Raw genomic sequence first — 15,948 nt, 5'->3', positions numbered from 1 at the left:
TTTTGTGTATTTGTATATATTTTCTATATTGAAAAACAAAAGCATTAAACAGATAAGAATGATAGGATGTTGTTAAACAGGCTTACGTCCTACATGGACTGTATAGTCACAGATGGTGATGATGATATATTTTCTATATTAATTATTAAATTCATGTAGTTGAGTATATAAATTGGCAGATCACGAGTACAACCCTTGATACTTGCAGTCTCAAAAAATTATTTACGAATAATTAAATATAAGAAATAATTCCAAAACCACTCATAATGGATATTTGACAATACTCGAAACAACTGTATGGTCAGCCACAAATTCAATTAATTAATAAAATAATAAAATTTTATTGTTGTAATTTAATATTGTTCGAAATACCTCTCTATTGAAAACAATAGTTTATATTAAGAATTAAGTTTCTTTGGTCAAAACGGACGTTAAAATTGAATTTAATATATTTGAGTATTTTAAAAAATTAATATTAAAGAAAAAATAAAAATTATTTATATCCAGATTTAATAAATATTGTAAAATAAAAATATTTATTATATTATAATATATATATTATTTATATTTATAAATATTATTTTTAATTATTATATATATTTACACATACATATATACATGCATAAGAAAATTTTTTCTTCTTTGTAGACTGAATTATTGATTACAGTAAAATTGCATTCATTACTCCATTTAACGTCTCTTAATACAAAATTATTTTTAAATATTAAGATTGATTCTCACATTTAGCCATTTTTGAGCAAAATAGGTCAGTTTTTATTTGCCTCAACTCTGAGCTTATCTCTAGAAATTCTCATTGGTTTCTGTGCGAACTCTAACACATTTTATAATTAAATAATAAAGAACTGAGACATAAATATTAGTTTCAATTTAACAACAAAAGTGTAAACATCTCAAAACGAGATTAAGATGATTTTCAAGAACTTAGCAATACTTTTATTTGCAACATTACTCATACTCATACTGAAACCCGCAAAAATATGGCCGCTAATTTGTAGTAGATATCCGACACACATCTATAAACCAAAATCACCAGTAGATGATCATTTCACCTTATCGATCAGTGGCAACCCTCAAACATATGTTCTAGGACAGAGCTACAATGGTACGTATATTTTTATTACTCATACGAAAACTATTAATCATGTTCAATTACCAAATAACGCCTAAAGTAATCTCAAAAAGTTCAAAGTATTACATTGGGCCCAGCCAGCAATGAACTTGAAATTGCTGTCTCGAGTAGGCGTAGTGTTAGATAAGAGATTTATGCTCAAACTGCACAAGACATTTAGAATACATTATATACAATGAATGTAGTGTTATGAAAACAAATCAACAAGCAGTTCCATAATATTTCCAATGCAAAATAATGACGCCTATTAAGTGTTTTTTTTTTTTTGTTTTTATTTTTCTTTTTAATTTTAAAAACCAAGGTTAACTGCGGCGTTTTCATGATAAGGACAAATTAAAATCATCAAACTTGAAGTTCATTGGAATTGAAATTAATGAAAGCGGCTTAACTTTAATGGAAAGTAAATTTGAAGTATTTGAATTCATTTGGAAATTTAGAGAAAATTATGTTCTTACAGTAATTTTCAATATTTTTTAACAAAAGATTTTCAAAAATAGTTAATACAGTGCCTACATATAATATAACTATATCCATGGATAATTATAATAGAACCGGTTTAACTAAACAATTTTTGTGAACTGTATTATGAACTGAAATATTGAATTAGTTGATTTAAAACATAGTCTCTGATCAATAACTGGATAAAAACAAAAACATATTGTCGTGATAATGTTCTGGGTTTGTCACCAAATTAGTGAGCTAGTATTTTAACAAGATGGAGTCATAGATGGAGTCAAAGTCATAGAAAAATCGGTTCTTCCTGGAAGTGGCTGACTTCAAAATACAATCTTAGTAACTCTCTATCTTTGATCTAGTTCAAAATGAATTCTTAGATATACAATATTTGATATTTAGAAATGTTCAACTATAAATATTTTGGCATTAATTCCAAAGACTCAATACCTTCTTTTTGCTGAGATCAGTTGTTAGCACAAAAAATTTACTACGGTTGCAATGATTCACTGCCGTAAGAGACCACAACCCAGTAATTTTCTGTTCTACGTTATTATATTATCAAATTTAATATAATTTTATATAATCATATGTGATTACATATAATCAAATTTAATTATTTATATTCCATTCCATTATTGTCAACTAGAGACATTCTAGGCTTTACCCTAAGAATGTACTGAATGTATTCCGTTTGGTATTAGTCAATAATTAGCATAAAAGATTTACTATTGCTATTTTATATTCTATTCCATTATATTTATCAATATAATCATATCTGATTGTTTTTCTGTAGTTTCGCTTACTGCCTTCGGTGGGCGTCGATTTATTCGATTTTTAATTGCATTAGAAAATGAAGATGGCAATGCAAATCAAAAAGAGGATTTAGGCTCTTTCTTATTAACAGACACAGTGGAGACGCGGTATCGACCGAATTGTACAAACATGGTTGATAGTACAAATATGGGACCTAAAATAAATATAAACTTTGCCTGGGTAGCACCTCAAGAATCAGATTCAGGTTGTATACTTATAAGAGCAACAGTAGTTCAGCATCGAGATATATGGTTTATGGATGATGGTGGACTAACTAAACGTATATGTAAAGAAATAGTAGATGAAACTGAAAGCCAAAATTCACTATCTTCCATGCAACCCTGTTGTGCATGTGATGAAGCACGCTATGAAGTACATGAAAAATAAAATTAAATTGCAACAATATAGTACATAACAATTTCAATTCAATTAGATAACTTTCGAACGACTTTGGTCTCGCAATTTACATCCAAAAGATTTTCCTACTAATGTTTGGCTGACACATTTTAGTGATATGTTAGGTGTCGCACATTCAAATGATTATCGTTTCTGGGAATATGGTGAGTTAGCAACACCAGCAATGAAAGTATTTGCTGAACACGGATCATCACGTTTACTTGAACGGGAATTTCATGATAATTATAAAGTAATAAATATTTACAGTCTATATATAAAAAATTTAGATCACACTACTTTTTATATTCTTATATTTTTGTATTTAAGATGGGGAATATACGAACTATAATAAAAGCACGTACACCAGCTTTTCCTAATGTCAATGGCCGAGCTACAGCTTCTATTCGTGTTGATTCCAAACATCATTTAATATCAATGGTATCCAAAATCGAACCTTCACCTGATTGGTTGGTAGGCATAACTGGTGTTAATCTTTGTTTGCCTAATTGCACTTGGCTGTTGCAAAATGTAATAAACTTATATCCCACCGATATCGGTACGGATGCTGGACCTTCTTATCTGGTATGTTTCATATATATACACGATAAATTATTCTAAAAATTTTAATATATACCTTTATAGTCTCCAGATCAACCACAAGTACCACCTGATGTTATCAAACGGTTAAGATCTGACTATCCTAATGATTCACGGTATCCTTTCTATAATAAAGATGGATCTGCTATGAAACCAATGGCAAAACTGACAATTAGCAGAAGACGTTTATATTATAGATTATGTGAAAATGAAGAATGTAGGTTTAAAATGCCTTTAGAAAGAATATATTATTTTTGAGTTTTTATTTTAATGCAACTTTTTTGTCATTTTATTAGAATTTTTAATTTTTTTATGTGTTTGGTTATTAGATAAGTGTGGTTTACTATTATCATAGTATTTATACTTTTATTATAATTATACTAGTATTAATTTACTATAATAAGTCTAATTTACTAATAATATACTAAAGTAATTAATCATTTTTAGCAAATGACAATGACGAAGCTTTAGAATGCAATACACACCCATGGCAGGATTGGAGTGAATGCTCTAGTAAATGCGGTGAAGGAACACAATTTCGTACACGAGACTACAAAGAACCTGAAGTAGCCAAAAAATTCAATTGTTATAAACAGAATTATGAGGAACGCTCTTGTTTTGAAAGTAATTGTGAACATAACAATCAAAATCTAGATAATAGCCAAGAAGAAAGTAATGACGAATGTCAACTGACATCATGGGGCCCATGGTCACCATGCAGTAAAACATGTGGCGAAGGCGTTATGACAAGTTATAGGCAATATACTAATCCAATGATTAAAACAAAATGTCAGGTAAAAATTTTTAAAGTATTTCTTATAGTTATTTTGCATTCAATTTTGATTTCTAGAATATGCATTATTCCCCATTGTCTCAACAAAAGAAATGCTTTGTTAGAGAATGTGACGAAAGACAACAAACAAATAATAAGCTGAATTATAATAGTTATGATTATTCTGAAGAAAATTCTCAATTGAATACTACTCAAACAAAGGACGAATGGTATGACGAAGAAGATTATGGCAGAGATTACGCTCCCTATGAATACAGTAAACTTCGTTCAAAACCCAACAATGAAGTCAGCGAAGAAAAAGAAAAATGGAAGAATGAGAAAGGCTTTGAAGTAGCTAATCTTTATAAAGGTAGTCCGAAATCATTTCTAAAACCCCTTCAACTAAACAGAAATTTTAATCGATGTTTTAAACCATTGATTAATTCTCCGTGTGCGTCGTCTCACTCAGTAAAAAATTTTTGGTTCTTCAATTTTTGTGAGAATACGTGCATGTTGTACACCACAGATGAATGTGATTTCAATGAAAATAAATTTACATCATTAGAGTTATGTGAACGCAATTGTTGGGAACCAATTAATAGTGTATATAAATCGGTACTAAGATTGAAACAGACGCGAAATTGCTTAATGGTGCCAAATCATCACAACAAAGCATATAAAAATTACTGATGTTTGCATATTTATGCTTACATATAGTAATAATATATATATATATTTATATATACATATATATATAATATAGGTCTCCATTGTAGTATTAACTGATGTCTATTTAAATTTGATTTAGTTAATATTTTCATTTTTCATTGTATTCGCTTATACTTATTTATTAATTCTTTTATATTATATAAAAAATATTTTTTAAATTCATATAAATTAAATATATGCAATCTTTTGATTTAATCAAGGTTATTGTGCTGGTACTAATATATATAAATATACATATTACTAAATATATATATATAAATATATTTTTGAATGACCATAAAATCCATATTTTTTGCCTAATCTATTTCATAAGTAATAACAACTCCTTTAATATATATATATATATATATATATATTTATATATGTGTAATTTTAGTTGAAATCTTTATATTGCAATATAAATATGAGGTGCGCTTATCTGGTACTGACACGTTTCTTAAGTGATCACTAAAATAATATGTTTTGTTATTATTCTTATTTTTAAAACTGGTTCTAATAATAAAAACAACTCATATATATCAGTTGTTATTACTTATAAATCTAGGGCAAAAAAGATGGACTTTATAATCATTCAAAAAGAGCACAATTTACTACAATTAGTTTCAGGAACGACCAGATCTACACTCCACTTCTCAAGAAAAGCGTTGTATGTCTCAAAATGGAGTAATTATTAATTTTAGAATCAGAATTGTTATCTAATATAATTGGCAGAAAAACAAGACAAAATATTTAAAACTACATCATAATCTAATGTTGTCATTAATTTCTTGACTTTAAATTTTCTTTTTATTAGAACTAATTTGGAAAAAAAATATAATTATAAAGCACAGTATTTCAGTGATCACTTAAGTAGGGTTCTAGTACCAATACAGCCCACCTCATATTAATATTGCAATATATAGATTTCAACTAAAATTATATATATTTATGTATAAATACATAAAGTACGTAATACCTTTCATCATAACCAAGAGATTATTATAATTATAAAATGATTAAATATATTTATGCACACTCTTCTATCTTTAGTGTATTTTGAAAACACTAGAATAAATGTTGGTTTCAAACATGGACTCAAAGAGCAAGTATGGGTTTGTTTTAATATTTAATAACACTATATTTAATACTAATACTAATAATACTATATTTTCAAATGTCCCAAAAGCAATCAAAAATTTTAATCTTAAGTATTAACTCAATTGTGCAAAAGGTGCTATAAAAACCGGATTGAATTTTCGGAACTAATTTAGTATGTCTACATACAATCACTGGACAATAACGATATTCCAATTCTGGAAGTCAAAGTGCTTTTTCCATCTATGGTCAAAATTAGCAGGTTAACCCATTTTGATAGCAGGAATTTTTCTTCTCATAACAGTATGAGCCCACAATCAACTCATGATAACGGTTAATATACTCTTCAGATATCGCCGGTAAACCTCCGCATCAAAATATAGATACTATTCTTCTATAACTTTATTTATTCTCATATTTCAAAAAAATTCATCTGCGAAATCATTCTAAGCATCTTTTGTCTTTATGCTCACACTGAGAGTATAACAAGCTTCACGAGAATAGGAGAAAGCAGTTATGGTTACGAGTTATGAAACCGAAATTTATGATTTTAAACAAATAGTGAAAGACCGGCCAATTAATTGTAAAGACATCATTGACGACAATGATAAAATCGACATGCTACCTGCTTTTGGATCCCAGCGGGTTACAACAACTACATGAAATCGATCATGATCATAATATAAAGAAATATTAACTGCAAATCATTCTCGGTAAATCTTCTCGGTAAACCTTGATTCACAATATTGTACAACAAATATAAAAACCACCGAAATACTAACACAAAATCAACTGTAAAACTATAGCAAGTGTAAAGTTAATGAAAAAAATTGTGTGAGTACCGAAATACTTGGTTATAGAACGGCGTTAGAGTCAACCGAATAATTATTTTCTAATAATTGATTTGGCAGAGTTTTCTGCTAGTTATTGATATAAACAGTAATTTCTTACTTTCAGAGTCAGTCAGTCAGTTTTTAAGCTTAATTAATTTAAGAGTGAACTTGTGTATTCGCTTACTGACTCTTTGGATAAATTGAAAAATTTTTTAGATATTCAATATGAATAAATCGATTTCAATCTCTAAGCGTAAGTTCACTTTAGTTTTTAATTAATAATTTAATACTTTTGATTATTAAATTAATATATTAGAATACTAATATAATAACTAAATTTTTAGTAATATATATATAATCAACTTTAGCAATTTAAAAGCAATAGTTTTTTTTTATTTCATATAAAAAATAACAAATTTTTTTATGGAAGCATTATTGTATGTATGTAAATATGCTCATTTCATTTTATAAAATATATTAAAAAGTAAAGTTAAATGAAAATTTAATGCATTTTGTTACAATATAACGATTAACTAATTAACATTTGTATTCAGAAAGAAATCTATATTCGGAATTGCATATACACATATATCCATTACCAAGAAGTTAAGTCACAAATTACTTAGTAGATGATTTCATTTTAAAATACTTAAACCAAAACACATATTTAAGCACAATCAAACTGATTAATGTAAAACTACCAAAATATTTTATTATATTATTAGTTTCCTTGACATTTTCGCTTGAAAAGTATCTTTGTGGTAACCGATTTGTAAGTAAATTAGTATATGTATAAATATTCCGTGAACACATCCTTTGACTCAAAGACTTTTGCATATCTAGTCACGACTTCTCGTCTGTAATCGATGACTGAGATACTGGTGGCTGAGTTACTGCCGCCTGAGGTATTATGCTAAATTTCGTAACTGATCCCTTTGTATGCTTCTGTACAATTTTACCGATTACGTCTGGATTAGTAATGGATTCGGATATGCTTTTAAATATTTTTTCCGTATTTTGATTTTCATTCGCATTGCCTTGTATAAGAACTCGTACTTCATGTTGTTTAGCCAACCACTTACTAATATTTTTCAGACGTGAGCCTAAATCATGTTCACTAATGCGTGAGCCAATGGTTAGAGATTTTTCAGACTTTTTCGATAAACTATAAGAAGTAAAGAATTGTTCTATAAATTTTCCTATATTAAAAATTAAAACATATAACTTACTTTTTATCAGTGGATATCTTGTGTGCGTTCAAGTCACTCATTTCATTCTTAAGCATTTCCGCAGACGTTACTAGTCTAAATATAATTTAAATAAAATATTTAAAATATACATTTCTAATGATTCTGTAGTCGATGGACTATGTCCTTTATCTAACCAGAATGTACTTACTTGTAGATTGGTCTTTGTGTTTTTGAATCAAATTTCTCTAACTGCATTATATGTAAGTCACGTCGTTTTGCTAATTTTTGTGCTTCCCCCAATGTAGTCACTGATATAGAATCATTTGGGCCCATTAAAGTTATTTTAGGCGCACTCTTTGCTTTCTTCGTTGGATTTGCATTGTTTGTGGCGTCTTTGTTGATTTTCTGCTCCTGAAGGCACACACAAAGTATGAAATTTCGTTTTTCAACTATTTTAGTGTCAACAATATTTTGAAATCCAAACTTATGCAATGTAGCTAATTTGAATAGTCCATTCAAAAGAATTCTACTCATATTGATAATAATTCAACAATTTTTTTACAATTTTTTTTTTCAAAAATAAATTATTTGCAAAATTTCTAAAATCATATGTTTGGATCATTTGCAGAGTGAGTATTGCGCCCTCTGGTGATTCCTAGAAAAAAAAACGTTTATATTTAAAATTAGGTTCCACAATCTTATACTTTTATGAAAGTGTAAAAGGTAATTACTATATATAAAAAATAACATGTATAATAATATACCTATATAAAATGTCTTCATAATATACATATAATACTTATAATAAAACTATTAAAGAAATTGTTTCGAGTAAAATTTAAATCGTAAGACTTACCATCGTAATTATATTTCTATATATTTTGAAAATACACCGTCCTATTATATTAATATATGTAGTTTTTCTATTATAAAAAAATATTTATTTTTTACTGTCATATTTTAATTTTACCCGTACACAATGTCTCTTTGTGGGTAATTCATTTCTTTCCCTGTATTCTAAAATGAGATTTCCAGCCTGCTCGGAAACATTTGATGCATTCCACCTACCGTAAAAAAATTTGTCTGCACAAAATTGTCTTCTGCAGAAAGCCTAACTTATTATTATAAAAATATTTTATAAATAAAAAAAAGTGAATAAATAAAATATAAAATAATTTATTTAATAAAATAAAATAAAGAGGTTTTTTTCGAAAAGTAGTGAACTACAACAACAAAAATTCTTTTATATTATTTAAATTAATTGAATTTTTGACTGACCGTACACTATTCCCAAATATATATCATTAGTGGTCTTGGAAATAATACTTCTTGTATTTAATTATTCGTAAATAATTTTTTAATTTTAATTTTTATTATTTGAAATAAAATAAATAAATAAAATATTTAAACAAAATATTTCAATGAAATAAATAAATAAATAAAATAAAATGTATAAATATAATAAAATAAATACATAAATTATAATAGGAGAAATAAAATAAATTAAAGTTTTCAGAAATATTATTAACAGTGATAGGTGTACACTAAAAAATCTTTGCAGACGAATGTAAAATATATTTCTGTACTAAAATCGGACTTAGCAATAATTCTAACAATTGAATATTAACTAACAGTTTAATGGTTTAATGGCTGTGAGTGGTACTTGGATGTTGTAGACGAATGCTTACGTATCATTTCTATTTGTACTAAGGACACGATAGCTTTTATGCGACTTTAATTATGTTCTTAAGATAATTACTAAAATTAACACAGATTCTACATTTTTCAGAAGTTTATGTTATTTAATCTCCCTCCTTCAATAAAAAGCCATAAATACGTTATAGTAATATGAATATTTTTTATGTTTAATAAATATTCTTCGTATAATTCATACATTTATATATTTAGGTTAACATATGTATATAGTTTATTACACAATATAAATTATGAGTCGATTCTATTGTGTTGAATGTGACTCTAAATATTTTATTTAAATAAATTAGTTTGTTTATAGTAAACATTTTCTTATAGGTGACATTAATTTAAAATAAGATTTGAACTATTCATAACAATATTTAAAATAACTAAAACAATAATTTAATTAATAAATATAAAAACACAAAAAATTTGAACATTACAATAATTTTAAGTATTTTTTCGATTATCTTTTCATTGTTTATACAATAAATATGTATATATAGCAACCCGGATTTTCACTAATTTGATTTGATATTTAAAATAATATAATTTTCTCGTCAATAGTCCGTACTTATTTACTTTAAATCACTATTTTGTAATGTTATTAAAGTTCGATAATATATTATACAATAATTATTAGCATTAATATTAAAACAGAGTATCGAATAAAAATTGAAAAATTTTATGTATCCTTGAGATTATCTATTTCTATATTTTTTTGGACTTAAGAGCAAATTTGTTTATTTAAGAAATAAACACATTTTTATTAATTTTTTATTTTATTTTATCTGAAATATGAGTATAGACTGCGGTGGAAATATTGTTAAATTAAAAACAATAAATAAAAAATTGTATTTATTTCTTAATTAAAAAATCCTAAAACAATGCAATAGTAATATTTAAATTAACAGACTATAAAACGCTTTAAAATAAAAGGTTAAAAAATAATCTTCAAATATTATTTTATTTTATTTGAAATTATGTTTGGTATATCGATATTCAAACGACATAAATGTGAGAGGTGACTTCATGACCCAAAAAAATATCCGTAAATAAATTAATATCACCGATATATCAATGATAAATTAAACTTCTTCACTCCCTTTATTCAAGCAGTTAGTGTTTAACTTAGCTCATATGTGTATATATCAAAATAAGTGTGCATTCAACAAAAGTTAAAGAATAACTAATTTATAAAAATTTCAAAAAAAAATTTAATGATTTCAGTTTTTTAACAAAACAACACAATAAAATATTGTTACTCATATGCCCTTGGAGGTAAAAAGAAAACAGTATCTAGTGCAATTCAGAACTCAATCACAGGCGAGCGTTAGCAATAGATACAAAATTGGTTAACAAAATATTTTGATAAGATAATTACTCATTGATATACGATAAACTAAAAAAAAAAATTTGTAAATATTTTTTGGACTTGATGAACTAAAAATTTGTAATGCTTTAGGATATTTACATGAGCTATTTGTAAAATATTTAACTCTATATGACTGATTGTTATTCTCAAATAGACTTTCCTTTAACATACTGTTTTTGTCTATGTATTGAAGATAGACCCACACAACCTCTAACTGATTCTTATCATTTCTTGGATTAAGTTACACCTCCATAATTTATGCCATTTTGAAACAGGATATTTTATTTATAAAATTTATTAGCCAAACATAAAATTAAGTAATCATTTTCGAGGAGTATGGAGAAGTGAAAATCTAGGGTTGTTGTCATTAATCTCATTTAATTATATACAATTATTAATATATATTTAGACAAATATTTGATTTGATAAAATATGTAAAATATATGCTACTGAAGCAAAACAATATGGTATATATAAATACAATACACAATAACACAACATACTTTCAAAATTAAATTTCTTAATTATATTTTAAATTTATAGAAGAAAATAATCGCTGCATATTAAAAATATTTATACAGTATAGTTATAATAATGATAAGTTCAATCTCAGTTTCCTAGTGAGGACTCCAACCCAAAACTTAGTAGTCAGATGTATAAAAATGTATGAAATAAATTATTTTATTTCATTTATGGTGGTCATAACTATTAGTGTTGATTATGTACGAATTTCGTAATAAAAGAAGATATTTTTAGCTAAATAAAATTACTTCTTATATTTAAATTTTCGCACTAGACTAGATGTGACTACCTGACCTTGCTATTTCCATTATATTTTTTTACCTTCATTTTTACAAACTAACTAAATATTCTAAGCTCTTAATTTTACTTTTGAAACAGCAATTATCACTGCGAAATTGTCTGTTAAAGACATAAAATGGAATGCTTATTAAACAAAATAAGAACTAAAGCAGTAAATGCAAAAAATAATTTCGAATCATAGCCTTCATAAATATAATAAATACATTTAACCTAACCCAAATAAATAAACATTTATACCCTTTGAATCTCAAAAAGTTTCACTTCAGTATCATACCAAATTGCTGGTTCTACATTTCTTAAATATATTACGCCCCATATATAAGTGCGAAACCAAGCCGTTGTTCCCGCATTCGCCTGATATTTTCTAATTAAAATTGGGTGAGGTACTGGCAAAAGACCAACAAGCGTACCATGTTGTAAAAATTTTAAGATCTCTGATTCATCTGTTAGTCCTTTGTCAATACAAATTTTTTCTACCTGTGGCACCAATACCTGAAGTAATCGCATTATAGTTTGTAATGGTAATTTTGAACGCCAAGAAACGATCCATTCCGGTGTGGGTGTCCAACGTTCTTGTCCAGCGGGCACCATACGTATACTACCACGATGCGAAACTGAAAGACGTGACTGATTTTCCTTTGGTATAGTACTTTTTCTGTTGCTATGTGGTGAGCTAGCGACTACGCTTCCATTGGGACTTGATGTACGAGATTCTGATGGTGATTTTTCACTATTGTTCTTATATTGTACAATATCGGAAGTGCCATCTACTGTCGGGGTTGAATCAGTACTACCTGGATGTGCCCTTTCACGTTCCGTCATTTGATTTATATCAGGTGTTTCGAGTAAAGAAGCTTTTAAGGTACCAGGTTCAGCTGGCAATGCTGCAAGGGTGCCATCAATTGGTTTATCATTTTTTCTATCGTTTTCTTCTGCTTCCGACTCATGTTCGTCATCTTCAACCTCAATATCATCCTCTTCAGGCACTTGTGATGGGAAATGCTTCGTTATTGTTGACATTTTATGCTGCGCAACTGGAGGTAAATTAAATTTGCCTATTTTCCGACCGCTTAGACATTTAGCTATTCCCGTCATATCAGACGGTAAATTTGCCATGGCGTGAAAAACGTGACGTTTCCTTATGATAGTATAAACTAGATTTGAGTTGCCATCAAACTGATATTGTATGATATTGTTAAATATCTCAAGCAAGAAAAATACCAAGTGATGATTACTAGGAGCTGAGAGCAAAAACCAAGGTGTACTGAATGCTTCGAGTAAATGCAAAAGTTTCACACTAGCTACCATGGAGAGTGTTTTTAAATATGGTGACACATTTACCAGAATTGTAAGAAGACAGTCAAACAGGGGCTGTAGTCGTTGATGGCCTGTAGCAATTATTTTATGAAATACCGTGATCAATAAGTCAGCATGTGTACCAGTAAAAACTGGTATATCCATAGGAACGGTAGCAGTATATGGTTTATTAAGGCGCACACCAAAATTTCGTTCACCTAAATTAAATAATAAATATCAGTTGTTTTGGAAATTGTATAAATCTTACCTGAAAGTAACAATAGTATAAATACACCAATATGCATTAGTCCGACGCGGGATTGGTCAGCTCGAGAATAATTTAAATGATACAGAATTGGTATTAAGATATCCAAAACGTCGGAACTTTTCAACACAAAATATAAAAATTTCTTGTTATAGTCACAAATCTTCCAGAATAAAATAAGCAGCTCTTGATGACAATGCAGCCTTTTCGTTGAATTCGGTAAATAATTCTGGACTAGGGGGTTATTAAGTAATCGCGTTATACCCTTTAAGACAAAATGAAAATCTTCATCGCGATGCACACGAGATAAATAATTTATAAATAAGTTATCACCAAATCCATCGTCATAAGGTGCTACAGCTGCAGCACCAGCCCCACCTTGCAACTGACGGTGTAACTCTAATTGTTGTTGTTGATGTATAATCATATCATGATCAAGTGTGACAATCAGTATTTGTAGGCACGCCTCTACCAACGGCTCTGTAGTATCAACAAATATAAGATGGTTATATGGTACACCAAAACCAACTGGATCATAAGCACAAACTGTGTTAAGAAAGGAAGTAAATAAAGGTAGAGCATGCCTATTATCAGCAGAAGTGAAATAAGCTATCCATCTGTTTGGTTCACCAGATTGTTGCGGCGTTCTGTACATAGGCTCAGAAAAACAAGTCAATAGTAGTTTTAATAATTCAGTTCTCCGTTTTTCCATATGCGCCATTTTCGGTGGTGACTGTGCAAACCCAACTCCAGCTTCCCATATATATTCGCAGCTATCTATATTTGCCAACTCATCAACTTTATCTGGGCCAGCTCGACGCGCAGCAGTTACAGTAAAATCTGGACAGAATAATAAATCGCATATAGCATTTAAGAGTGATTGCGCGAGTGGCACATTTTGTGAAGCCGAAATTGAAAATTGGTCCCGCTCAATATCACGTCGATTTGAGGATTCTTGAGCAGGCAAACTGCTCCAAAAGAAATCATGCCACTTATCATCTTCAAATATGTATGGCAATAATCGTATTAACAAGCGTACACAGTTAAGCACACATTGTTGCTCTGATTGTGTGCGACAACTGCTGTCAACTGCAAGTGCTAATTTCTCTACTGCTTTGTAACAAAGCGTTGCTAGGTTAGCTGGATTATCAGTACGTAAATTTCTAATTTCAGCTGCAGTGACTAATACGAAAACATCTTCCAGCGATGTCTGATGACCATTCCAAAACTGATCCCAGAATTGTTCATCACTTGCATCGATTTTTTGATTTTTTTGTGTGAGCTGTACAATTGCTTTGCGAAAATTCAATTTTGAGTCCGTGTTTCCCATATTGTATAAAAAATCTATTCAAATTTTATTGCACACACCGAATATTTGTATAATTTTTTTATTTACTTTGCGAATTGCAAAGAAGGTAGAGTTTTTGTATTTTTTAACACAAAAACTTTTACTGTATTGCACTTTATGTATAATTTTACACAAGTTTTATATGTGGGCGATAGTATTTGGCCAAATTGCCTTTGACATTAACGATTATATCAAATTGGTATAACAATTGGTCTAACTAAACGTAAACAAATGGTAAAGGGTGACCAATAGAAGACAAAAATCCACGATGAGTCAATGCATCAGAGTGAATATACAGTATACAGTGTGTTTCATATAAATTAAGTTAGGTGTTAAGACAGCAAATACACATAAAGATATTATATTTGAAATCATTTTGCAATATTATATACATTTAGAGAGTTAAAATATGATAACTTAGGAGAGTTCAGAAAAATTTCATTAATTCAATATTCGGCTTTTATACATAAATTATTTTTATAAAATATTTTACTAAATATGTATACCACAAGTATTGAATAAGTAAAAAATAAATCAAATACTTTAACTTACAATATTATCGAAAAAGAATTTAAAAAAGTGCAATGAAACTTATACTTATATTATTTGACAAGTCACCAAATTTCGATTGAATGACAATTATATTAATGTTGCCATAAATAAATGCTATTATGTTATAAATTCAACATTTTTTCACCAAATTACCTGATACATTTATATTTTATATTGAAAATATTTTTTCATTTAGTTTGAATGACATAAAAATATTTATATGTAACAAAATTTTTAAATTTTAATAGCAATAATTATAAAATTAAAATTATATTTACTTATGGTATGTATAGAATTTCAATTTAGTTATACACTTTGGTTTGGAATATATGTATTTAAGAGTGTACCAGGAACAATATTTCAGCTTTATTTAATAATCTTATATCTAAGACGTGAATTAAATTGATAAATATATTTGACAAAATGCTATAGGTGTATTCACTTGGTCTTGCCAACTCATTGCATGGTGCATGGAATGCACATATTGTGCGAGCTTACAATGGAGAACAACAAAATACGCGCACAAATTTTCTTGCAATTGCAACAAAACAAAAAAAGAAAAAAAGCAGCTGTTTTGAAAACTGT

General features: G+C 28.1%; 3 protein-coding genes across 3 annotated transcripts; 1 reads left to right on the top strand and 2 right to left on the bottom strand.

The window, feature by feature from the left end:
* Window positions 1–892: 892 nt before the first annotated feature.
* On the top strand, window positions 893–4,913 carry LOC119684122 (spondin-1-like). Its single transcript, XM_038098079.1, has 7 exons — window positions 893–1,123; window positions 2,400–2,791; window positions 2,853–3,065; window positions 3,143–3,397; window positions 3,458–3,629; window positions 3,860–4,206; window positions 4,263–4,913. The coding sequence occupies exons 1-7, from the start codon at window positions 928–930 to the stop codon at window positions 4,872–4,874; spliced, it is 2,187 nt and encodes a 728-aa protein (XP_037954007.1). The 5' UTR covers window positions 893–927; the 3' UTR covers window positions 4,875–4,913.
* A 2,288-nt stretch (window positions 4,914–7,201) lies between these two features.
* Window positions 7,202–8,648, bottom strand: LOC119679250 (translation initiation factor IF-3, mitochondrial-like). The gene is made up of 3 exons (XM_038091494.1): window positions 8,219–8,648; window positions 8,050–8,124; window positions 7,202–7,985 (listed from the first exon to the last, which is right to left on the bottom strand). The coding sequence occupies exons 1-3, from the start codon at window positions 8,542–8,544 to the stop codon at window positions 7,664–7,666; spliced, it is 723 nt and encodes a 240-aa protein (XP_037947422.1). The 5' UTR covers window positions 8,545–8,648; the 3' UTR covers window positions 7,202–7,663.
* Window positions 8,649–11,640: 2,992 nt separating this feature from the next.
* On the bottom strand, window positions 11,641–14,835 carry LOC119679249 (protein HID1). Its single transcript, XM_038091493.1, has 2 exons — window positions 13,467–14,835; window positions 11,641–13,416 (listed from the first exon to the last, which is right to left on the bottom strand). The coding sequence occupies exons 1-2, from the start codon at window positions 14,791–14,793 to the stop codon at window positions 12,134–12,136; spliced, it is 2,610 nt and encodes an 869-aa protein (XP_037947421.1). The 5' UTR covers window positions 14,794–14,835; the 3' UTR covers window positions 11,641–12,133.
* Window positions 14,836–15,948: the final 1,113 nt, after the last annotated feature.

This window comes from Teleopsis dalmanni, chromosome 2, assembly GCF_002237135.1.
Source record: "Teleopsis dalmanni isolate 2A chromosome 2, ASM223713v2, whole genome shotgun sequence".
Taxonomy (NCBI): domain Eukaryota; kingdom Metazoa; phylum Arthropoda; class Insecta; order Diptera; family Diopsidae; genus Teleopsis; species Teleopsis dalmanni.
This window is presented reverse-complemented; position numbering and strand designations above follow the sequence as displayed.